Source organism: Falco punctatus, assembly GCF_963210335.1.
Source record: "Falco punctatus genome assembly, chromosome: 6".
Classification (NCBI taxonomy): Eukaryota; Metazoa; Chordata; class Aves; order Falconiformes; family Falconidae; genus Falco; species Falco punctatus.
This window is the reverse complement of record NC_137585.1, coordinates 51,815,460-51,842,215: the sequence shown is the minus strand read 5'-3', so window position 1 is coordinate 51,842,215 and position 26,756 is coordinate 51,815,460. Positions and strand designations below refer to the sequence as shown.

At 40.9% G+C, this 26,756-nt stretch overlaps 1 protein-coding gene across 1 annotated transcript in view; it reads right to left on the bottom strand.

Annotated features, from left to right (window-relative positions):
* Positions 1-10,367: 10,367 nt before the first annotated feature.
* Positions 10,368-26,756, bottom strand: part of ANO6 (anoctamin 6) — an 81,224-nt gene continuing 64,835 nt past the window's right edge. The window contains exons 12-20 of the mRNA XM_080392563.1: positions 26,071-26,148; positions 24,381-24,606; positions 23,344-23,513; positions 22,684-22,781; positions 19,609-19,739; positions 18,626-18,831; positions 12,437-12,636; positions 11,858-11,963; positions 10,368-10,925 (exon numbers count right to left, since the gene is read on the bottom strand). Coding sequence (XP_080248689.1) covers positions 10,719-10,925; positions 11,858-11,963; positions 12,437-12,636; positions 18,626-18,831; positions 19,609-19,739; positions 22,684-22,781; positions 23,344-23,513; positions 24,381-24,606; positions 26,071-26,148 — 1,422 coding nt within the window. The 3' untranslated portion in view covers positions 10,368-10,718. The remainder of the gene's footprint in view (positions 10,926-11,857; positions 11,964-12,436; positions 12,637-18,625; positions 18,832-19,608; positions 19,740-22,683; positions 22,782-23,343; positions 23,514-24,380; positions 24,607-26,070; positions 26,149-26,756) is intronic.

The following is a 26,756-nucleotide window of genomic DNA, read 5'->3' as shown; positions in this document are numbered from 1 at the left end:
ATCTTTCTGATAAGTACATTTCCAGCAGTTTTTGGAGAACTTTGTCCATGGAAATGCACCATCAACTGGGAAGGTGCCTAGGAAATGTAGAGTACAAAAAAGTCCAGTGGTTTTGTTAGAGAAAAAGGAAGGGGGTGGGATTCATCATACTTCGCTGTATTGAACATGAAATTTTGTCTTTGCAAAGCTGTCTGTCTCCATCAAGAATAGCTGCGATGTACCTTATGTTCCTACATTTAGAATTGTTGCAAAGATCTGATTGACTTAATCTGTAACAGTTTTTAAAATGTTTGAAAAAATGTAATGTTTCCATTCACGTTAGAAGTATGATTGAGGATAAATTATTAGATAATGTGGAGTTAAGTAGTCTATGAACTGAGTGATAGAGATCCTTGAAGTAAAGCAGTAACTAACTTTTTCAGACTATGTCGTTACAATGTCCTAACCCTTCCAGTACTGGACAATCAATAATTTTATATACAGGATGCTCTGACCTTTCAAGTTGCAATCCCATTTAAGGCCAGACAACAGGAATAAACAAAATCAATGCAAAGAACAACACATTAATTTGTGGGATTTTTGTACCTCTTGAGCCATGATGCTCATTTGCGAAATGAAAGTAAGCTACTCTAATGATAGCTTAACCATAGACAGGCCAGATGAAGCTCCTGGTATTTAAAAACAGAGGATGTTTATATTTAAAGAGATTAAATTCCTGTTACACTGGCAAGATAAAGCAAAAGATAATGAGATAGAGTGGCAAGTGTTTAGGCTTATGTCTGAGGCTGACCAGGGCCAGATGTTGAACTTAGATGTGGCGGTGCTGGATTCAAATGAACATGCTGCTGCTGAGCGAGTCCACCAATATGGGGTAAGGAACTGCCCTGATGCCATTTTGACCATAAGATGCAAAGTGCAAGTATAGTCAGTCTTCTTTCTTTGCAAGACCAACTGAAAATCAGAAGCAACTGGAGAAAGCAAAGAAAAAAAATAATTGGAATTTTTGTACAAATGTGTCTCATTCTGGGATTTCAAAGTGGGTGAATTGGGTATTTCAAATTTGCAAAAAGCAATACAAATCAGAGTATGTTTACTAGGTCATGTACACAAATCAGGCAGTTCTAAATCTGGAGTGGGGAAAAGCAATCCACCTCAGACTCAAGGTTGATGCGTGCTTCTGTCTTATTCCTGGGTGAAGAAGAGGGAAGTTTGAGACCCTGTTGTCCACCACACTGAATATTGTCTCTTTGGGCTTGACCATCTGAATCCACAACTCGTCTCTTGCCCATTAAATGAGGAATGATCTCCCAGGAGGGTGTTATACAGAGCCACTAACATCCATGTAGGAGCTACAGTAGCAAATATGGGAGAACCACTGGGAATACCCTGACTGGTTATTCTAAGGAGTTTCTTTCTCTACTAAAAAAGCCCTATTTAAATATTTCATAACTTTTTTTTACCCCTGAGAATTCAGCTTTTAATTGAAGGGAGATGTCTGGAAAGTGGAAGTATTCCTCCTGAGCTGGTTGTTTGCCAGTGTTGTTAGCATCTCTTTGAGAAGCCACTTCTGAGAACCTCACTCCTTTGCAGGTCATCCAGCATCCTCCTGGACAAGCCTTGGTGGATGTTCAGTTTTCTTGGGGTTTGAATTCAGCCCACTTTCACTTCCCTTCTGGCCTTGGCTCTGCATTTTGAAGATACGTACTCACAAGTTAAGACATCACATATTGCTCACTCCTGCTCCAGCACAAGCAGGATTTAATATTAATCTTTGTTTACTCAACAATAAAAGTTGTATTTAATCTAAGATCTGTTAAATTTAATACTGATAAATTGAGCACTTACTTAACGTATGTTCACATTCTGTCTTATTCTATTATATACATGCTGTACAAATGTGATGCATTGGCTTTGTAAACACACAAGAAAAGACAAGGAGAAAAAAAGCATTTGCAAACCAAGTTACTTTTCTGTGAAGAAATGGAGCTGTGAGATCTGCAGTTCATCCTGTGCAAGGCTGAGGATGTGGCCTAACTGTGACACCTGGTTTGCAAAAATCTCTTTTTACGCACAAGATGCTGAGAGGACCCTACAAGAAGAAGAATCTATCTAAAGAACAAAGGTACATTAATAATTTTAATAAGATCAGGCACAGACATGAAAAACAAAACCCACATCACCAGCTCATGTTTGCTTATCAAAAATGTCCACAGCTGGTCCAATTAATTTGATGAGGTACAGAAATTAGCAAACAACTTACTTTAGACTCTGATAAGGATAACCCGGGTTGTAAGAAATGGATGGACCTGTATATCCAGGCCCATCCATATGTCAAGTACAGCAGCGAGAAAAAGTTCCAGCACTGTTCCCATATGTACCACAGATCATACTTTAACTGCTTCCTGCTTTGGGCATCCTTCTTGTAGTCAGGTCCCCATACTTGATGGAGTTTGTAGTGCAGGTGATACCTTGGTGAGCTATGCACACCTTCTGTGTGCCTAGGGCTGCTAAAGGCCATTGGAGAACTAGAGCAGTCATTGTCTTTGATTTAGTAGCTAAACCTGTTTTCATTATTTGGTCTCAAGTCCTGGGGACAGCCCAAATCCTCCAGCGCTGGAGCTTTCAATAAGACATTGTTTGTTCTGCTGCGCTGTCAATAAGATGTCATTACTTTAGCTGCAAGATAAAGGATTTGTTAATGGCTTCTCTTGGGGGATGGTGACTTTTTTTTCCCACTTATAGATCACTGGGGAAAAAATATGGGAGCAGGAAAGAAAGAAGGAAAGAAAATCAGTTCAGCTTATTTTTTATATTTATGCCTCCGGTTAAGGCTTTAAGTTATGAAACAACACAAATGCAGCCTTTTTCTTTTATTTGTAGTTGTGTGTGGAAACAGTGATATAATATACAATGTGCATATTGTATACACCTTTTTAAGAGAAAAAAAAGTTATTTTAGTGTTCTCTTTAAAAGAAAACTGCTGTGAGCTGTAACAGGTCTACAATTTATCGTTAATCTGGAAGTACGATACCCCACGAGAGGCAGATCAGATTTTGCCCTTCCCGGATCTAACTACATAGTTACTAATTAACAGCAGATATGGCGAGAATTTTTCAGTTCTTGCTTTGGCATAGCTGCCAGTGCTGTAACCCGCGGGCTGCGTGGCTGGGGATGGATAGCTGCTGTCGCCCTCACCCCACACCTCTGCCTCTGGTTGAAACCTCCTGCAAATACCCCTGTCTGGTGTCACCTCTGCCCCAGCTGCACAGCAGGCTTCTGCCTTCTGCAGGCTGCCATCACAAAACTCCCTGGTCATCCTAGGGTTTTCAGAGACCAGGTGACATTTTGGCAGTTTTAGAAGTAACAATGCCGTATTCTTTGCAAAACCGCATTTAGGACAATGGGTAAGTGCTCAATTCTGCCAATTTTTAGCCATCTATATAATCGTCTACGTAGCTGGAGTTATGAGCATCCAGAGGGCATGTCTGAACTTGAAAAATTCACTTGGCTTCAGGTGAAGCCTGAGCTCAAGGCACAATAGCAGCCCCTGAAAAGGGATATTCAGAGACCCAGACCAGGTGCCAAGGCCAGCCCTGCCTGTTTGCAGTTGTGCAGGGGACTCTTAAAGACACAGCCCTGACGGTTCAGCTGGATAACCAGCTCAGGCAGGCAGGCAAGTCCCTTTCTTTTTAACTCATTCAAATAATCCTGGGATAAGGAGTACATTTTAGTTGCATTTCAGTAGATTGCTGGGGCCAGAGGCTATCCTGCTGCTGGGCTGCCTCTCTGACTGCCCCATCCTCCACTTCTCACCCTGCATGACCCCCTGCCAGGCTTGCCATGCCAGCACAGCCACCCATGTGGCCACAGCCACCCGTGCCAGCACAGCTGCCCCTGCCGCTGCGCTCCCCTGCCCAGCATGCAGCTACACAAACAGGAGCTGGCAGGAGGCACTCCAGCGTGGCTGGGAGGAGGCAGAGCCCCTGCCTACTTATGCTGGCGTGGTCACCAAAATATTTTCACAGGACAAGTAACCTTAAACCCTGGATCAGCCCTTGATAGGCAGGTTGCTTTCAGCTAGGTAAAACCAAAGAACATGACAAACCCCAAGTGCCATTGCCCCTTGGTGGAGGGCACGGATGCTCAGGGCTGAATGACGGGTTGGGGCTATCGGTCGCTATTTCCACCGGCTTGCCAGGCTCTGGCAAGCAAAGATCCTGCAGTACCTTTGCCACAGAGGCTTACATGTAACTCTGCTCACTCTGAGCACCCAGACTGGTTTAGAAAATGACTGCATGAATGCGCACAGCACAACTGTAACAGGAGACCAAATGGGATGGCAGAGAATGGGGAGGTAAGGCGATAGCCGCAGGTGGCTGTGGCTCCCGGCACAGCTTATTTAGCCACTTGTTGTGTCATGCCCACCCAGAAATGAGTTAAATTATGTGGCAGGCTCATGTGGATACTGTGTGACTACCTAATAACCCAGAAATCCTTGATATTTTGTTAATGCTATCAGAGCTGGGTGTAATTTCCCTTGTGTTGCACAATTTAGGAATTTGAGTTTGGTTTTTTTACCCCTATAAACTCTGTCTTCATATGCTAGAGGTGTTTTTTTGGTGTCCTGGCCTGTGCTTGCTGCACCATGGAATGCAGCACCATTCTCTCCATGGTCTGTCACATGCTTTTTCTTCATTTTCTTTCTCTTCAGCATTTAATTACCATAGGCTACATATTTATAGAGAATAATATATCTTGATACAACTGGATGGAAGGCTTTTTTTCTTCATTGGTATAGACCAGGGGTCCTCAAACTATGGCCCATGGGCTGGATACAGCCCCCCAGGGTCCTCAATCCAGCCCCTGGTATTTACAGAACCCCTCCCCTCCTCCCCCCCCCCCCCTCCCCCCGGTCTGGGGGGCAAACCAAGCAGCCGCAGGTGACTGCCTGCCACTGCATCCACGTGCCGGCCCCCTGGTTAAAAAGTTTGAGGACCCCTGGTCTAGAGCATCTTGCAGTGTGAGACAGGCTGGGAGTTACGTTCTTTACAGTTGGCAAAGCACCCATCTCTGTGTGTATGTGTACTTGAAAGAGGACAGAGGATATATGTTCACATGTGCACTTCCATACCCTGTGCTAGGACTGCCTGGAATAACCAGAGAATAGATGAATCCATTCTAAAAGCAAGAAAAGTGATTTAATTTTTTTGCATTATTGCTGGCTGATAAACTGTAACTTTAATCTCAGTGATTAGCAGTGCTTTTACAGGACACTTGTATCAGAGAATGCAATAAAAAATGTAGAAAGCAACTTTAAAAGGCTCTTGTTTTGATACACTTCCAGGCTGTAAATAAAAAAATGCTTTCTTAAACTTTCCTGGAAAGAATTTATTACTATTATCAGACTATTAAGATACACTATTTTCTTACGAGGAAACTATTGCCCGAAGCTATGTGGAGTATATTTATGACTAACTACATCCATATCTTTTCAATGTTTTGTGTACTTGTTACTGATTCATGGCTGAGGTCCATATAAATGCAAATAAAAATAAAGCTTACAGGTACCAGCACTGCTCCCCTGTATAGGAAATGTGGCCTTATTTAGTAGACTGCAAATGACAGGTGGGCATACCAGAGAAAAACTGAGACTTGGTGTGAACTGCTGACATCCCTGGTGATGTGCAGGTGGAGCACAGAGAGGAGGTGGGGTGTACCAGGCATGGCAGAGCAGAGCTTGCTTTCATCCGGCACATACCGGCTAGCCAAAGCAAGTGCAATTCATCCACTCGGTGACAGAAAGAATTAAAATTAAGCAAGCACCACCAGAAGTAATATGCTACTTTGGCTATTTATGTATTAAGCAGAAAAAATACTAAAGCCTGTTCTTTGAAGGGTTTTAAATATATCAGTCAATTTGAAAACACACCTTCCTTATAGATTTGGTCTGTGACAACACCAGATCCTGCCTGTAGGACAATAACCGTTGTTATGCTTCAAGACAAAGTTTCTTTTGTTCTCAGTCTGACAAAGGCAAATCGATGCAAGAGTGGCAGGACAGCTTGGGTACTGGCCTCGGTATGACACATAACCCTGAGCCAGCAGAAAACAGGTTGGAAGTGGTAGTACCTCTGCTTCCACAACTATCATAAAGCTACTGAATGCAGATCGTGGGAATCCCTAAGGGAAATAAAAACAACACACCTCAGTGCAAAAAAATGGTCTGTTTAAAATTACTCTCTAACCTTCCTATTCACTAAATCTTAGAAAAGGATTTCCTCAAAGTAGAGAGGAAGAGTCAGAGCAGAAGCAGAACGGATGGCTGGCTGGTTTGGTTGGCAGGGAAAGACAGAGAGAATGGACTGCCTGGAGGTGGGAGCATCACAGACTCAATTCAGATGAAGAAATAAATGATGACTCTGAAACATAACACAGGGTTTATCATGACAGGAGTGAAAGGGTATAAAGACCTAAACTGTTTATTTGTATGAGAACATAATGGTCCTTGTCATCTACTTGGTGTGGAAAGGAATGACTTCCATCTAGAGGATGCAGAAAAAACAGGAGATAAATTTCAGTACCAGTAACAGTTTAATGGAAAAAGATTGAAAAAGAGGAGGAATATGGAAATTAGACAGAGATGACATTGCAATAATTTAAATGTGGCATTTGGCAGCAGCACTATTGTTCATAGGAAAACAATGGTAGTCAACATCAGATGTATTTTTATTTTAAAATAGACTTTATTTAATGACAATAAATATAAAGAAATCTTATTATTCTGAAACTAATAGCAAACATTCTTAGAAAAAATACAAAAAATACATTCTTATATTATGAATTTTATAAACATACATGGAGTCTAAAACAGTGGCAATGGTCTGTAATTTACGGTGCTTGTTAAGGCAAGGAAATGGTTACTGGTCCAAATTCACCCTGACTCCAACAGATCTGTACAAAGTAAGAGTCTGGCATACATATCAAGTGTAAAAAAGAGTGAAATTGATTCATAGTTTAAAACAAATGTTAATTTTCCCTTCAAGCAGATTATTAAAGTGACCTAGTCTAAAAAAAAACCAAAGAAAGTTACAAATGCTCATATTTTGGCATCTGCCCTCCCCAGCATTTTGTTCTGATGCCTACGCAGAGCTCCCTGTGTACAAGCAGAGCACATTTCAGCAGTTGGAGGTAGAGGCTACAGAAACTACACAGCTTAAATCAAACTATTAAACTGCAATTATTAGGCACTCTGTTGGTTTTCCTCTTCTTTCTCTCTCATTCAGAATTGTGCTGTGAAAAACACTGTGCATATGGCAAACTGAACTGAATTCCTCGTATAATGTCTTCTGAAATGAAATGTTACAGCTCCATTAGCAAGGAGCATGGCTCTCCAGAAGCAAACCACTAGAGCAAAAAGTTATGTTCACTAGGTGATGCCCATGCAGTACTCACTGCTCTCTTCAGCCTAGCTCTGGTTTTAGCTTTCTGGACTAAGTGCCTGTCAGGGACCATTAAGTGCATCTCTAAAACCTGCCTTCTGGTTCAGTTTAAACCAAGAGGAATTCAGTCCATGCGCTCGGAGACCAGACTGTGATGGGAAGCACTGCCCAGAAAGTGGGGACAAGTGGATGACTAGTTTCAAAAGCACACCTTTGAGCTGAACAAAATGGTAATGTAGAAACACACTCAAACCTGATCAGGATTTTATTATAGGAGGATCCCAAGTCAAAGATACACATGCTTTGCTGATGTAGTATTTTTTTTTAAGGCAGGAATATAAACTCTCTCTGACACCGAATCAACTCCACCTTTAGGAAAAGCTGACAACTGATGTAAAAAGCAGCAACTGAGAGAGGCCACAGGAGCCAAACAAGGAACAGAAAGACCAGACACTCCTGAAAATCACCCTTAAGCTCTGCCACTGCTCACAGTGTGACCCCAGGCAAGGCACTCAAGGCACTCAATTCCTTTGTTTCCTAGTCTCTTTACCTCTCAAAGAGGGCAATAAATGCTTCCTTAAGACCAAACAATTGTCTGAAATGGTCCATTTCGTGCTGCTTTTTTTTTTTCCTTTATCACAGGATGCCTGCTTGCCTTCCCCAGCCCTCCAGCACCACACCTGAAAAGGTACTTAAGGCACACTGGTGCTGTGGATCACCCATGGGCAAAGAAAATGAAGATGGCATCTCTCAGCTGAACACGACTGCAGATGGGGAAGGGCCAGTTCAAAACTAAAGTCAAAAAGCTCCAAGTCTGAAAGGAGCTGACTGGCCTTTCTAACTCACTTTGCACTGGGAAGTCCCGAGTACTTCACTGAAAAAATTGTGCCATGAAACAGTTTTGGATAAAAAAATTGTTTTAAATACAAGTTTGGTATGCTATGCAGTGACAGTACCAGAGGCAATGAGCACAAACTGAAACACAGGAGGTTCCCTCTGAACATCAAGAAACACTTTTTCACTGTGAAGGTGACTGAGCACTGGCACAGGTTGACCAGGGAGTCTGTGGAGTCTCCATCCTTGGAGATACTCAAAAGCCGGGCAACTGGCTGTAGGTGGCCCTGCTTGAGCAGAGGGGTTGGACCGGATGACCTCCAGCGGTCCTTTTCAACCCCAACCATCTGTGATCTGGGGAAAAGGTCAAACCAGTATTGAAGGGGTATAATTTGATAAGAAATTCTGTCTTTTTTAGAAACTTCTGAGTGTTTGTCCATCTGCCCAATTTATATTTTCTTCCTGGTAAATTAAAGTCTTGTCATAATTCTGATGAAACCAAAACAAATGGCAAAGGGTAGAATTTTCTGTGCAAAGAAGCACTGGTTCCATTGCTGCTCTGGGCGACTGCAATTTATGACTATGGTCTATCTTGGTTTTCTGACCTGTGTTTTTTTGTCTTCAGGCGGAGTCTGTACAAAGTTTTCTGGGCATTATAATAAGTAAGCTTCAGTTCTTCAGTGCCAGAAATGCAAGTGGTTCTCTGGAACCTGTGAGTTTCTTTCATCATCGCTTGATTTTTGAACCAAGTTTTATTCTCACAATCTTTCATGCAATCATGCAAAGTCTTGCTGAGTGAAAGCTTGTGTACCATGACTGCTGAAAGGACTCCCTTGATGTGCTACTCTTCTGGTTTAAATGTTGCCATTTCAAAGGATAGGCTTGAAGTACACAGCAGTCAGTATTTGGAAGTTTTGCTACAAAAATCAGATGTTTGTTTTCTTCTGATTATTAATGAGATAAAATACATCTTATAAATGCTACTTAGTTTCTGCAAATGAACTTCTTCATATGTAAAAAGCTATATGAATAATCTGCCTAAAAATTCTGCGTAACTATTACATTTAAGATTAGCACAAAATTACAAACACAACAGTAATCTGGTTTACAGAGTACAGGCATACTTTTGCTTTTTTAACAAGATTTTGTTTTTTTCAGGATTTGTAGAAATTGGTCCACAAAAATTGTTAAAAAGAGAAAGCAAGTTAATAATCTGGAATATCACTGCTGCAGACAAAAAGCAGAGCTCTGCATGCATGCTTAATCTGTAATTCCTTAACAGTTTGCAATTGGAGCCAAAATAGCCAAGCAGATCTGCAGCCTAATTTGAAGATGACTGATGGCTCTAGCACATGCATTCACATCTCATCCTTCCTAGTTATTTAAAGCCTCACAACATGGTTAAGGCATATTGAATGGTTTATTCCAATCTCCAGTTTGAATAGGTTTATGGTCTTGTCAGAATTCACTTTATTATGCAATGTCGCGCCACAACAGGTCCAGCTGCTCATTCTTCCTATGTCAAAATCTCAGGGAAGAGCATGGTACCTCTGGTGTGGGAGAAATGTGAATGACGGCCCTCTACAAATATTGATTTAGTACGTGAAAAGACTTTTAACACTCATTACTGTTACAGGTAGGAGACCTTCCAGGCTACGGTCATTTAGAGCAGAATGGGCAAGTGAACTAATGAAAGTACATTGACTGGGAAAGGAAAATGCCCAAGTTTTCTGCTCACTCAAGAGTGCTGTAAAGTCAGTTTGTACGCATTGATTTCAAAGGCAATTCTCGTGTTTACAGAGAGATTGATGAACAGGATGGGCTTACAGTCCTGCTGCTTCTTGTGATCCAAGTCCATGATTAATTGAAATATCTTGTTATCCATTTAAGTCTCAGTATGCATAGCTAATTCAGTGCAGCATATACAGCGCTTAGTATGTCAATTCCAATGGCTTAACAACATGATTTTGAGTTGTAGTTTCCTTCTCCTTCCTTCATGTTTTGGCTCTTCCTCTTCATTTTTTAGTTGGGGTTTGCATTAGCAAGTAATTAAAACTCCTTCAGAAGATGTGATGGTATTCTTATAACAAATCATTCTTGTTCTTAAGTTTTTATTCAAGTCAAACGAGATCTAATAGCCCATGCCAAATAAAATGGAAAGCACTTTATGCATTTAAGAATTAATCTGCATCATCTGAAGAGGATGAATAATTTTTATCTTCACATGTTAAAAAAATGTCCTACTAAAGCTGTTTAAAAAATTGGTAACTCTTACATGAGTTGCAGTGGTTGCATTTGTCCAAAGGAAACAGGTAAATGAGCACGTAGCAGTTGCAAAAAACAATGTTTAGTCAAGGGAATTAATCCAAAGTCTTTGATTAGCTATTGGTAATATCTGGACAGGTAGTAGTTGGCTAAATACTGTTATTCCATAAAAAATCTAACTTATTCAGCTTTAGGTCGGAAAGTGCTGTCTACTCCTCTGATAATTTTGTCGGCTATTTTCCCCATGGTTTTTTTCACAACTTTGAGATCATTCTCATGCAAGAGTTTCTGTGTTAGGTACTTCTCTCGTTTGACCTTGCTCTTGGTCTTTTGTGATACATCTGGAATTACGTATGAAATAATAAACTTCACGAAGTATATGACATGCTGGGGAAGGTGAAAATTAAAAAATGTCAGTCAGGCTGAGCAGCTCATTGTTATTATTATAAATGAAATGTCACATTATCTCTTAAGACTCAGCTGGTTCTGTACCAGATCTATCACAGTGGAACAGTATTTTAAGAAACAGATGACTAATGAATAGAATAATTGTCCAATAAACAAGAATTACTGATTTTCTAATCCTGGTTTTAACAAGGGCTTCTCTACCTGCTTTGGGGGAACCCTGGTATGCAGTGCTTTCTCCTGCATGGAAATACTGGTTACAGTTTCTTTTAAAATTATTTTAGGTTTGTTCAAATGACTCTGGGGCAATGGGCTTTCCTCTGCTACAGGAACTCTGACGTAACCCGTTGCCTGTTTCTGATGACTTTAGTAGTCCTTAGATCAGGCCCTAAGTGCATTTTATAATGAAATAATATTTAGTAGTCCTCTCCCTTCATCTTGGATGAACTCCCATCTTTTGTAAACCCAGATGGTAGCTGCAGAGGAAGAAGCAATTAGTTTTTGATGCTCAACTAGAGACTCACCTCTTGTAGTGACCATCTTTATAGACTTCACTCTGCTACTACATGTGAATTATGTATATGTATTCATAAAGCTATGTGCAAACTTTGTCTGAGTAGATGTAAAAATATTTTTGGTGTAACTGTCCCTTCTATTTCTGATACTAAAAATAATTTTACAGTTCTTGAGAAAAGAAGCTGCAAACACATGGGGCAATTCTCAGCTGATGTCATACCTTCAGAGACTTTTTTTCTAATGGTGCTACACTTAATTTACGTCTCCCAATCTCTTGCCCATGCTAGCATACATAACCAGCTCTGATAGCTGTGCCTGGACAGAATGTCTGTGAAGGAATTTCTGCATGGATGGAAGAGAAGTTCAAACAAGTAAGGCTCAAAACCCTGTACGCTTACCTCCATGACAATGATGAAAGCCAGCTTGGCTGCAATGACATGCCAGTAGTATATGTTATGCTCATATTGGTGCTGGTGGCCAGGAGGGTAGCGGAGATCCCGGTATCTGAAAGCAATGTGGGAAAGTCAGGAGCCAGTCTCGGGCATCGATCTGCAGTACGGCGCTGTGGCCAGAGGATGGAGCAAGACATGTCCCAGCGTAATACATCCAGGAACAGTTAGCTGCACCTAACTACAGTAACGTGCAAAATCGTGGCTGAGAATAAGTTATACTTGGCTGAAATGTCCTTTTTTTGACACTGTATTAAGAATTACTTATAAAACTTTAAAAGTGCCTCTTTTTTTTTTTTTTTTTGGTAAGACTATCAATTATGAGAAAACCAAAATAAAGTAAGAATTTTCTGAGCAGCACAAACTTACGGGTGAACGCTTCTACTCAGTTCTGCCATTCAAAACATGTTGGCTTCTACTGTCTTTTAACGTTTCTTACTGGATATCGTTAACTGAATTCGATGATTTAGATATTAAAGAATTATATTTATTTTTGTCATTGGAAAAGAATGGTTATTTGACACTTGCCTGCATGTTGTTTGGTTCCCAAACAAAGGGGAAAATGGCTTGCTTACATTCTTGAAGTCTGATATATTGAAGACAGAAAGTGTACTATTTATATAGCCTTTCATAGTGTGACCGCTGTGACTCCCATAAGGAGGGACCGAAAAGGACCAGTAATAAACCAGACGAGGAATCATGTCAGATGTAAAAGCAGTGATCATAGCCTGCATTTCAGAAAAAGATGACAAAAAAGCAGAGCAGCATTTAAGAAATAGGCCTTAATATGCATGGCTTTGCCATATACTTAGTATCTCACAAGTTACAGTATGAGCTAAAAATAGAAAATACGTGCTTTTCCAGTCAGTGGTTCCCTCTGTAAATGAGCACGTAGTCACTCACGGGCATAAAACAATCTTTCTGGAATGTGCACTCTGTACAGTTTTTAAATTATGCTAGCTCTGTTGGATGCCTTAAAAAAGTTACACTGTAATACACTTTCTTCTTCATGAGCATGCATGAGTGGAGGTCAGCAGCCAAACTCACCTTAAAGTACTCTAAGGTAACCTTCTGCAAATGTGTTTGCTATCAGATGTACTTATGAGATGCTTAAATCCTGCCTGATGAAACTCATGGAAACAATGCAAGAGTCCTTCAGTAATATAACATTAAATTTCACCAGGAACCCTGAGGTTTGAGTAAAGGAATTAAATAACTTATATATATAGCTGATCCACCTCTGACCCTAGAAACATCCCACTCTTTCTGAGGTGCTAGCCAGCCCAAATTCATCTTGGCAGTTGTTGCCTCATAAATTTTAATGTCGGTACATGTGAAAACTGCTCTTGACGCCAAGATAATTTTTTTAGTAGCAGCTGCATAGTGCTGCTTTACATATGACGTGACCATTTGTTTTTATCTTGCTCCCTGTCCTACCCAGTCTGCTAGTCACAAACTGGGTAGGAAATTGGATCTGTGGGTTTGTTGTGGGAAGTCTTTTCTAAACTCATGAACTTCCCAAAACATCCTATTCTGCAGGGCAGGTTAACTATGTTTATTCAATCTACTCCTCTGCTATTGCAAATTCAAAAGGTTTCCCTGAGAGGAAGACTTTCCACTGGCAAGATCTGCAGCTGAGTGCCTGCAAGAGGCTGCCTGGCTAGCTCATGACAACAGGCGTCTCTGGTGGCTAGCACCTAGGAAGGAGTGATAAGCTGCATCCTAGGGCTGAAATAGAAGTCTTTTGTCCCATGGCAGGGGAAAAAGAATAATTGACAAGATGGATGGAAAGAACCAAGGCAGAGACATGGAGGAGAAAAGTGTCGAGTAGGGATCTAATGGGAGGCTTAGGCAGAGATGCATAAAAGGGAAGAAAAAAGCCATAGGAGAGGTATGGGACAGAGGAAGGTGCAAAGTTAAGCAGTAATGGGTAACAGAGGAGCAGAACCGCTGGTAGCATCTGTATTTTATTCCCCTTCATGCCAGTTTGCAATTCATGTAGTCTGTATTTCCTTATTTCCATGAGATGGGGCAAAACCTGTCCACCCTTGTGCAGCATTCCCAGCAAGACAGCCCCAGCCTGAGGAGATATTTCTAACAGTTGTAGGTAAAGGGGAACGGGAGAGGAGAAAGACCGAAAAAAACCCACGGACCCCTCTTGGACAGTTCTTCAACCACCACTTTGGTGGCAGTGCTAGCTAAAGCAACCGCTGTCCCTGCTGCCTCTGCACCTAGCAGCTCCCTCTGCCCTGGGCTGGCTCAGGCATTCCTGCCTGAGCGCAGCAGTTTAGATCCTGGCACTGATCCGGATGGGAATCCCCATCGCGTGTTTGTCAAAGTGCTGGTGCCAGGACAACACAAAAGACAGTAACAAGGGAAAAGACAGGGAAGGGAAAGGGCAGGGAGCTGAAAACGCTGCAAGATCCCCCTCCGTGCCTCAGGTAGCACCACTGCCAAATGATGAACATTATCCTACCGTCTTACCTTTTGGGTTGGCTTACTTTGAAGTACCTAAGAAGCTAAACTCTAGTTAAGACAAAAGTTGCAGAAACAATACTTTTGAGACCGTGGTCCAAGATCTATATTTGGTTCTCCAGAATATTGTTACAAATGAGTTCAGCTGTGAGAAAGCTGATTTGGCAAATGAGAAAGAAAAGGGAGGCATCCTGAGACTAAAATAAACTAGTTTAAAATTTCCAAGATTTTTTTTTTTTTTGTACTGTACTCTGGCTTAAATCAAATGTAGTTGGCACGTGCTTTTAACAACTGTTTTTAAGCATTACATGCCAGTGTGAAATGGAGTGAAAATTATGTGTTGTTTATATTTACATGCAGAGTAGGTATTTTTGGCTGACAAGAAAGATACATTACCATGTCTTACAGTTGCAGGGAGATGACCTCACACCTAGAATACTCTTGGTTTTAACTGATGTACAAGCATAGAAAGTTTTAGTTAATTTCTTTCTGTTCATTAGCTCACCCAGTCAGAATATATATGAACTAATAGCAACTGAACAGTAAGGCAAAAGAATCCCTTCTCCCTTTGGACCAAATGAGTTTGCTGCTGCTTCTTTGTATCATTTATGTTATTTAAACAACTTAATATTTGGTCTTACTGAATTTTTTTGCAAGGACCCAGGTCTCTCATCATCCTAAATCTATCTCACTCTCCTCCCTCTTTTAGAATGATCTCCAGATGTGCTGCGAGGACAGAAATACAAAAGCTAATCTTACAGCATCCTCTCAGAGGAAAAACTTTTTTTCCTCCTGAATTATGGGCTGCATTTCAGAGTACTGCACTGGAAAACTACAAACAAATGGGACATTCTCCACTTCCCAAGCCCAAACTGCAAAAAGTTTCCCACTTATACCATAACTAATAAAAATCAGTCTTCAAATCAACAACAGATGCTTTGGTATCACACAATAGCAAGTCCAGTGCTTGAGTAGCAAGTCTCAAAACCTATGTTTTTGTGCAAAAGTTGCTTGCAAGTTACTAGCAGGTGTTTGCAAAGGTAATGCATGAAGGAGAAGATGATACACTACCCAAGTCTAATCAGCTGTAACACATAGAAGAGATGAAACAGTTTCTGTGCACTAAGGAAAAATCAAGGCAGGGATGGTAAAGGAAAGAACGAAGACCTATACTAGATTCTGGATGTCAAACAAGAAAAAAAAATACTTAAAGGAAGAAAACTGCTTTTAGCATTTACTGTTGTAAATGTACATGGTTTTATGGCCCACACTTCATTAGCAAGGAACACTGATCTCTTTGAGGTTCTTGCAACACCTGCAGCAGGGCCTTTTGAACACGATGGTCTCTGGTGCTGTGCCCGTTGCACGCTAATAGCCCCACCAATGTCAGCGGCAAATGCATTGCGTTCGCACGGACCTTAACGGTTATCTAACACATGAGGCCTCCAAAAAGGGTGACTAAAAGAAACATGCCTGCAGTTACAGTCACATCGGGATTGAATGCCTGTCAAGGAGGACAGAGAGTAAAACCATGCTGTAAATATATCTTTGTACATTGAGAACTCCATGATTCCAGCGATGCCTTGAGGGGTGTAGCACATAAGGAGAAATTTGGAGGGAAAAAAGTTGCAAATCAAAGATTAGCCTCAGGTGGGCTGTGACTGGGTAGTGACAGACACTTATTGCTGGGTCATTTTTCTGCAGAAAGCATGGCATGAATACATTCCTAACAGAAGCCTACACATGTATGAGTCACTATAAGGTCACCAAAGCCACTTTAACTCTGCCCTGAATTTCATAAGGACTATGTCTAAGGTATTCATAACAATATTTTAAAGTTATCTGAAGATCTATATCCAATTTCTTATTTCACAGTGGTACTACAAGATCCAGCTGGATTGACTAGGAAAGAGAGCTTATCCAATAGCATAACATATTTGTTTTTCTCCCAGGGCACCAGAACTTTTTTTGCTTTTTAATAAGTTTTCTAGCAGCATAGTTCAAGAGAGGATATTGAGGCACCAGTAATGTTGCCTCTACTTCTAGCTATGCTAGATGAAGCTATGCTTCATCTGTGAATTTGCATTACCTGCTACGATTTGCATCATTTGATAGAAGAATTATCATTAACAATTTTTTGCACAACCAAAAGGGCCCCAAAGTATCTCTGGTGCTGCCTGACATTTCTAACAATTTGAACATGTGCTACAAAAGCTGCATCTTTTTTTTTTCTTTTTTTAATCTTAACACTGGATTTACTAGTAGGCCTTGGATGTTCACATGCCTATGGAACAGCTGGATTTATGTTTAGCTTGCCTCAGCAGAGCAGTGCGAAACAGATGGAGCATATGCTCAAGTTTGTTGTCTGTCGCCCAGATTCTCTTGTACATTTTCCATCCTCGAGTTTCCTTTTTTCTTTCGACATTTCTCTGTGCTTAATTTTCTTGTTTTACATCCTCCTGAGTCTGCTCTCTACATCCTAGCTATGTTTACCATACCTGTTGAATTGCTATAGTGTGAAATAAAGTTCTGAACAAGAATAATGGTCATTTTGGGAGACCTTTGAGTACCTGAAAATACATCTGGTAGCTGAGGCTGACACATGAAGTTTTCCTTATCACTGAAATCCACCCTGGGCTCCTATTTCTATACGGTACCACCCCAGCACCCCAAATAATGAAATCAAGCTACTGAGAAGATGATAACCCAATAAGCAGTCAGGTCATGGAAGCTCATCTATCAATTATTCAAAAATAGCTTCATCCTTCCAGCAGTAAAACAAAGACTTCTTAGAGTGGGGAAAAAAAGAGGGAGGAATATGCAGAGATGCTCATCTGGGTGTGGGAAAAGAAGGTACACATACTGCCTATCCCTATATTATTTCTGTAAAGCAGAATCCCTGGGGCTGAGACCCCAGACCAGCCAAACACCTAATGACTGCAGAAGGTGCCTGAGATATAGGAATATAAGTTCACGTCCTTACTTAAATTTGAAGTGCTCTCTTACTTGAAATAAAGTCCCCTAACTATCGAGTTAGTATCTATAGTAGAGTGCTCAGCTCTGTCTCCCTCCTCCTACCCAAAGTCCACCATTCTCCAAACAGGCAAAGCCTCCTGTGAAAGCCTAGGCTAAGACGAACTCTTGTCTTCAGACTCAACTGCTTTCTCCAGAAACTCCTATTGAGCACAATAAGGTACTGTTACTGTGACAGTAAGGTCACAAGAAGGTCCTGGAGGAAGTGACTACCTTTAAGTGTATCAGAAGGAACCCCTGATCTCACCCTTAATGGCAGAAAATGGTGACCTTGTTGAAAAAGGCTATGAACCGTGGACAGTGTGGTGTTACTGTCCCTGCAGCAGAAACCAGTGGTCCCCGCTCTTTTCAGAAATGCCAGCAGTGAGAATTTTTTGAAAGATAATACATACTAGCTACTGTTTAAGAATAAGCAATCAAATAATTCACAGTGGTAAAGTTCAACGTATTATTTTTCTCCCCACAATGCTGGCTATCTGTAAGATCTTGGTGAATTAATGATATGGGAAATTTGAAAGGTCTGAATTTCATTGCTAGGAGTGTATTAATCAGAAATATTTTCCCCCTAAATATTATAAAGAAACTATTTAAAAATTAATTTTAAATCCAACTGAAAAACAGATTAACTTGCAAAGTATCAGAAGATTCATTCTGATCTCAAAAGGTAAGTGCTGCAATTTTGAGCACACATGGTATTATTAAGCACATAAGAAAGAAGCAGATTTTCTGGTTTAGGAGCAAAATTGCTTAAAGCCAAACTGAAATATGAAGGCATTGGCCATAAGAATTGTAACAATTAGAAAAAACAATCAGTTATAACTTAGCTAAATAGTAACCTATTTTTTTTTCAGAATTCAGGCATTTAGCTGTGACTTCTGAAAAGATCTCTGCACTATGCACTATAATTTTAGGAAAGACGCAGTATGGTCTTCATATGTAACAGATTTTTCTGAAGACTCTATCAGCTCTAAATAAAATCTATTTTCTTTAGATATACTATTTTAAACAGTAGCCATATTCTGTTTCCAAAACATCTGGAAAGTTATTGAGAGCCTATTTCACAGGCGCTGAAGCCTTAAGGGAATGATGCTCATAATTAACTTAGGAACATTTAAGTGTTACATTGCCGCACATGGCATTCCCACATTTGGATTTAACGCCTGCACTGCAGGCCTTTAAACCTTTTGCAATTGTTGGCACCGTACTTACATTGGTGACCACTGCAAGAATGGCTATGCCTTGCATGATGGGCTGCCAGGCACCGATGTCTTGTGCCTTCTGTGGAACCATGCGCCTGAACTGTGTTGTCAGCTTCCATGCATCCAACCGGATTTCCAACATGTTGTTCATAAGAGCCAGGAGAGGAGCCAGAGGAAACGATGCCACAAACAGAGTGACAAAGCCAAACTGTATAACTGTCAAAGGGACAGGTTACATACATCAATAAGGCTTTTACTTACTGGAGATAAGCATGTATACTTTATATACTCCCAAGTATGGGAGAGAGAGAAACAAGAAAGGGTGGCTGAATTCCTAGCAAACCTTCTGTATGAGGAGATACGAGCACAACAGTACGGAAAAAAACCTGCCAGGTGAAGGGGACAGGAAAGTGTTACAAGTCATAACACACCAAGAGGACCTATTCTGGATATTTAAACATCCATTTCTTTCTCATGTCTTCATCATGAAGACCTGGAAATCTAATGACTATCTGTCTCAGTGCTGTGCTGCAAAGCCTGGACTAACAATCATCTTATCGGTCCCTAGCTGCTGTGATAAGTATGCTGGCAATGCTGTGATGGAATGGATGGTGGCAACAAATTGGAGATCTACCAGCTGCCAAGAGACCAGCAAAAAGTCCTGGTGCCTGCAGACCCCTGGCTGAGCAGTCTAACACAGGGCTGTGTAGTGGTCAGGCTCCTGGATGCATTTCTCAGAGGATGGGGCAAAGATGCAGCAGTACTCCTCCTTGTACAATCACGTACTCTTTCCTAGTTATAAACTGGATTAAGGCTTAGCTGCTTAGTAAAAGTTTGCAGAAATATCTGTAATGGTTATTCAAAACTTGTCTTGGAAAGCAGTCATATCTCTTTTGTTTATACACTTAATTAAGCATTGCTTGTATGAAAGTTTTCTTTAGAGCATGTTTGTATCCAGCAGTGATAGTGAATCCAAACAAAACCGTTACTTACCCATTTCAAGATACTCATAAAACAGTCCAAGTTTTCCAATGGGCTGCAGGTGGTAGTCCTGTTCCCAGCGTGGAACAACTTTTTCTGATCTAGCAGTTGCGCAGTATCTTCCGATTAGATTCTTAATCAAACTATCAGGCAGGGAGAAAAAGACCACTAACATTGGTAAAATAACTTAAAAAGCTCAGTAAATGGAAAAAGTTGACATTTGTGCCATTATAGCTTTGAAGAGTGGATTTAGTTATTCTTGAATTACTGAAAACTTTCTTCAAACATGTGTATAATCTTCTGTTGCCTTATCCTGAAATCAGTCCTATACAACCATCAATAACAGTGTAAAAGGGCAATATATTAGATTCATAGTGATTTATACTTATGTGGTACAGGTGAATGACCACATAAAATTCACGGTAATAAAAAATCAAGTTAAATGTAGGCCTGTGGTTAGACAGATTAATTCCTTCTGATCACAAAATTCACAGAATCATAGAATGGTTGAGGTTGGAAGGCACCTCTGGAGGTCATCTTGACGGACCCCTCCTTGCACAGGCAGGGCCACCTAGAGCTGGTTGCCCAGGACCATGGTTGCCCAGGACCATGTCCAGATGGCTTTTCAATATCTTCAAGGTTGGATGGAGACTCCACAACCTCCCTGGTCAACCTGTGCCACTGCTTGGTCACCCTCACAGTAAAAAGGTATTTTCTTATACTCAGAGGGAACCTCCTGTGTTTCAGTTTGTGTCCACTGCCTCTGGTCCTGTCACAGGGCATTAGTCACTGAAATTAGTCTATCTCCATCTTCTTTACTCTCGCCCTTCAGGTAACTGTACACATTGATGAGATCCCCCTGAGTCTTCTCTTCTCCAGGCTGAACAGTCCCTGCTCCCTCAGCCTCTCCTCATACGTGAGGTGCTCCAGTCCCTTAATCAATGTTGTGGCCTTTTGCTGGATATTTTTCAGCAAGTCCATGCCTCTCTTGTACTGGGGGACCCAGAATTGGATATAGTACTGCAGGTGTGGCCTCCTCAGTGCTGAGCAGAAGGGAAAGATCACCTCCCTCAACCTGCTGGCAACACTCCTCCTAATGCATGAAGATACCATTAGCCTTCTTTGCCATAAGGGCACATTGTTGGCTCAAGCTCAACTTGGTGTCCACCAGGACCCCCAGTCCCTTTTCTGCCAGGCTGCTTTCCAGCTGGGTAGCCCCCAGCATGTACTGGTACATGGGTTGTTTTTCCCTGGGTGCAGGACTTTGCACTTCCCCTTGCTGAATTCCATGACGTTCTTCTCTGCCCATTTCTCCAGCCTGTCAAGGTCCCTCTGGGTGGTAGCACAACCCTCTGACTTACCAGTTTGGTGTCATCAGCAAACTTGCTGAAGGTGCACTCTGTTCCCTCATCCAAATCATTAACGAAGATGCTAAACAGGACGGGACCCAGTAGTGATCCCTGGGGTACAATGCTAGTGACTAGCCTCCAACAAGACTTCATGCCACTGATGACCACCCTCTGGGGCTGGCCATTGAGCCAGTTTTCAGTCCACCTCACTGTCTGCTCATGCAGCCCTTACTTCAACAGCTTCTCTATGAGGCTTTTATGGAAGACAGTGTCAACAGCCTTGCTGAAGACCAGGCAGACAATATGCACTGCTCTCCCCTCATCTACTGAGGCAGTCATGCCATCATAGAAGGTTAGCAGGTTGGTCAACCATGACTTCCTCATGGTGAATTTATGCTGACTACTCCTGATGACTTTCTTGTCCTTCATGTGCCTGGAAATGGTTTCCAAGATTAGCTGCTCCTTCACCTTCCCAGGGATCGAGGTGAGGTTGATCTTCTCATCTGAAAGACTTGCATGAGAATTTAAGAAAACTGATGAATTGGCTGTAGCCATTTTCAGCAGTCAAGGAACCATATTAAAAAAAAACCCAGGGTTGGAGGCAAATGTGTATTGACAGAGAAAACCCCAAAATGGTTTTCTTTATACTTGCAGAGATGCAGAACAAGAGAGCAGTAAAGAACCAGATCCAGAAGTAATACTCAGCATTTCAACACCTAGATGTTACTTGTCATCCTGGGAAGTAAATTAAAAATTCTGGTCAGACGAATATATTTCCTGTACACAGAAGGGGGAGTCAGTTCTCTATGCCTGGAGCTGACATCTACAGGCATGCTTATATCTAGGGGCCCTTCCCCAGGTGGAAGAAGGCCTTGAAAGGAAGGATGGGTCTACAGGTCCATCCTGCAACCAGCAAAATATACGGAGCATTGGGGTCTGGAGGAACCATAGCTCAGTGCAGCAAGCCAGCCTCAATCCTACAAAGAATTCATTACATGCTTTGAAGTGGAGTCACTGTGCAGCAAATGAACACAATTTGTGGGCTTGGAAGAACCACTGCCAGAGGGAACACAATGCTGTGAGCTGATGCTTACAGCATTCAGGAGGACATGAGCAAACTGGGAGTTCCCTACTCCAAGCAACATAACAGCCACCGATCAGCATAAAATAAAAGACAAGACCTGTGAGAAGGAACAGAGTCTTGGATAGTAAGTACCTTAACCTAAATTAAATGGAGACCATTAGTGGTTAGCAATTTGCTTATTGTTTACATTAAAACATGACATTCCAGAGATCTGCCCCATTGAAAGAGAATGTATAGGCAGTATGAATATAAAATATGACTGTAAAACTAAGCGAGTTAAATTAGTGACTTATGTGTAACTTTTAAAAGCCCAATGTAGAACAACACATCGTTCCATTCAATATTAAGCAATATTTTCAGAGCTTCTATTGCCTCAGTTTTAAATATCCAACTTGAAACACATTGAGTCTGATTTGCAGAACAAGGAAGCATTTCTGAATAGAATGAAAATGAGTCAGAATGACAGAGACAGGAGCTCAGAGCTATCAGACCTGAAATACTGAAACTGTCTAAAAAGGCCCCAAAAGACTAGTCTTATTCTTTTAGAATACAAGATGCACCTATCAAATTTAGTGACCAAATGCCTGAGCGCATCAAGCAAAAGCAGTACCTTTCAAATATAAAAGAGCAGATTACTTATTTGTTTGAACTCACGGAAGAAGCACTTCTTGAATGTTGTTCCAGATTGCTTTACCTCCTACTATGATGGCAAGCTGAGTTGTGAGTTCAAGGAGACATCCACCTGGATCGCACTGAAGGTTGGGAGAGACGTGAAGAATTTTTGAAGTTTGACAACTTCCCAGGCATGAATGAAGCATTTAAAATAATGCATTCCTGGTTTATTATGATAGCATTTCTTAAGGCAATACAAGAAGACTATTGAAGCAAACCTTTCCGGTAAGGTATGCAAAAGCCAATTCCAGGCCACATATGGTAGGTTGACAGGACACCAGTGAAAGAGTGAAATACCAGGTGAAGTCAGGCAGCTCTGTACTGCGCTATCACCAGGTGAGGGTCACCCGGTGGTACAGGAATGCTTCTGGTGATGTTCTGCCCTTCCCATGTGCCAATTCACAGAATGCTGGACCATGGGAAAATGAGCTTGTCTGGGCACATGTAATACAGTTCTAAGCCCAACTGATCTCATGTGATATATGCTAGGGGTTACTAAGGAGGCAATTGGCTTGGGAGGCAGTCACTTTTTTAAACCCTCATGTTAAATATGTACAAACACGTTATACATTCCCAACTGCAGCAGAAAATCCAGACTAGTGGCTCCTGCTGTTTAAAAACAAACATGTCATACATTCTTACCTCTTCATTGCGATACTTTCCTAGCCAATAAACTGGATTTCCAGGGTGACCTACAAATTTGCCCTTAAAGAAGGCTATGTAGAAGCATGAAGAATAGTAGTTGACAAACTGAAACAAGAACATCTTTGTGGTCAGACTGTTTTCATAGTCAGTCTGTGTCCTTGGAAGCTCTGCAATTAAAAAAAAAAATAATAAAACCCCCAACCTACAAGTAACCTACAAGCTTCTTTACAGCCTCAGCTGAGAGTATGAATGTGTATGCCTTGTATTCCTTAGTATGACTGAGAGCATTATAAATTAGATTGTACATAATCCCCATGTATACTGTTACCATTATGCTAATTCTAAAACTATATGGGTTGTAAAAAGGAAAGACAATAAAGAAAAAGGACAAGCAAAAATTCTGATAACTCAGGGAAAAAAAGCACCCAAATCCAGCACACTCAAGAAAGATGCAAATGTAACACTTTGAACTGATGAAACAGTATCAAATAAAACTATATTAAAACACCGCACTACTTCACACATCTAAAGTAAAATAGCTACTTTAATGTTGATGGTCTGGGTATAAAGAATAATAATATTTGTGACTGTTTATCTATTTAATAACATGGAAATGGTATCTAGCTTTGGAACAGTGACCTTATTTCATTTATTTACAAGAAAATAGCTATTTTCCCCATAAACAAAAGCTAATGTAATTGAATGTGTTATGCGTTACTGATCTGTTTTCATAAAACTTGGTTATTATAGTAATTTTCTTTGCTTTGTCTGTTTCAAAAGCACAAAACTGTAAACAATTGATCTTTCATGCTGGCTATATGAGGAATTTTCAGGCAAAGAGCTGAATATCATATGCCTTTGATACTGAGAAAATCTCTATTTGAAAATTTCTAGGCGGTATTGTGTGATTTGGTGGGAAAATTCTGAAATACGTGGTACAGGTTCATTTATTGGAATTCTTATTATACATCTAGATCCTATTTTTTCTTGCTATTTTACCCCAAGTTTCTATGTGAGGTACAGCAGCAGCTTACCAAAGTCAGTAATCAGGATTGCCACTTTTTCATAGATGACATTGAGAACCATAATGACTATAAAGCTGATGAGCGAAGCAGTTACTGAAGTAGCTGTCTGTGGAGTCAGGTACTTGCGGATCGCCTCTGTTCCACTAATGTGCTGTGACAACGTTGCAGAAAATGCCAGGAAAACCGAGAGCCTGTAGACAATGATTCCAATAACTGAAGCAATAATCAAAAGAATCTGCCAAGGGAATGCAAGAAAGATGTTAATGTTGAACCACTGGCTTTAGGAAAAAGCGAGTTTGAAACATTTTCTACAATAGGCAAAAGAAAACCAATTGTGTGCCTGTTATTCCATCACAAGAGGATGATCAAATAAGATAGAAGGCAATAAGTATAGAATCCATAAAAGAAACCTTTTTTTCTTGCAGCATAGTCAATCTGCTGGAAAGAAAAGAGATGGTCTGTTTTATGACTAATAACAAGGTCTGTACCAATGCAAATCAAGACAATGAGATGCGTAATCAGATCTTACGCCTTGAGGCATGTGATGGAAGAAATTTCCCTCTTTTGACATCAGGCAATTGGCAGGATGGCAAATGTACTAGCAAGTCTGCACTGATTATGGAGGGGGCTGTACCTTCTCTTTCAGATGATAATACTACAGACTACAGACCCCTCAAAGGAACAGACAAATTTTAAGCCAAGTCATGTAATCTGCAGGAGTTATAATAATGACCCAGGTACCCCATCTTCTTTTTCTGTTTCTCCTCTTGCTTTTATTTCTGGCTAGTTCTCTAGTTTTTATTCAGATTGAGGTCCACAGAGCTGTGAATCTTTTTTTCCACTATCTCTGCAAACTGCCATGAATCCACCTACCTCCCCTTACCCTGCACATAATAAGAGTTCAGTAACACAAAAGACCAAATCTCTTCCCTTCAACCCAAAGTCCTATTTAAATGCAACAGCAAGCTAGCCTTCTTTCCTTTGTGTTTCAGATGTGTTAATACTGAGGGTCTCCTTGGCTGCCAGCCACCACTCTGCCTCCTATCTGTCTGTTATCACCTAGGAAAAGTTCTTTTCCAGCTTCTGTTTGTGCTACAGGTGAGGAGGCCATGCAGCATACTAAAACTCTGAGCTTTTCAAGGTAACCTCTCTGGGCATGTTCACCATGTTATATCATGGCTGCCTGGACTGCTTTTAAGTTTTAGTTGCAATTAAAGCAGTGGCTCTAGAAGATTAGAAAGCACCCAGCTTTGCTCTGTTAAGTGAAATGAAAAACCTGAAAGACGCCCAGGACTATAAGACACAATACTGAAGCAAAAAGCTGGAAAAAGTAGGATAGAAATTGGCAGGGAGGAGAGCATATAAACCAAAGGCTTTCCCCTGCTTTCCCCCGCAAAGACGTTAGTCTTAAAATAATGAGGGAAAAAACAATGGAGCACATTTGCAAGCACAGCTCATGAGCTACAGCTGCAGGATATTTTCATACATATTTTCTATTCTATTGACTGTATGCTAATGAGTATTTGGTGACTATGGCTATGTTCTTCTTGTGGGCCCATACCTTATGGGTTTGGTTTATGCATCAGATGGAAATCCAACTGAAACTGTTCCATTCTTTCATTCAATTCAGGATGATTGTGTTTTTTACATACTTACTAGAGAAGTGGATTAATGAGGTGAACAAATAAGAGAACTTTACCCAGAAGAAGACGGCACTTGTACAGAAAGCCACCCGTATGCACTTCCCACAGGCAGTGTATGGCACATGTTCTTCTTGCTGTAAAAGATTTAGAAACAGATCAAGGATGCACCCAATCTTTTCTTCATATGTTTTGTTTTGCTCCAATTAAGCCCTTTATGATATTAAGGGCAGAAAAAAGTAACAAAGTCCCCAGTTTTGTTTCCTTTCCTGCTTTATCCTGGAAATTCACATTTATTCATGATGTCAGAAGTCTTGCCTGATTATAGGTGTCTTTTGTTTGCTGCTCATTCTAAGATAAAAATGATTTCCATAGAGTCTGAGTGTCCTCAGCTCTTACTGATTTCAGCTATGACAGGGTTTCTTGGCTGATCATGGTATCCAAGGTCATTACCTTTCAAATTGGTTGTCAAAACATTGTCTAAAATTAGCAGGCACTAAAATTTTGCTCCTTGATCTCCATACTTCTCAATTTATCCCACAGAAACAATGGGATGGCCTTGGAACTGTGTCCAGTTCTGGGTTCCCCCATTCAAAAAACACAGGGAACTACTGGAGAAGGTCAAGTGGAGGGCTATGAAGATGATGAGGGGACGGGAGCATCTCCCTTAAGAGGAAAGGCTGGGGAAGCTGGGCCTGCTGGGCCTGGAGAAGACTGAGAGGGGAACTTATCAGTGTCTACAAAT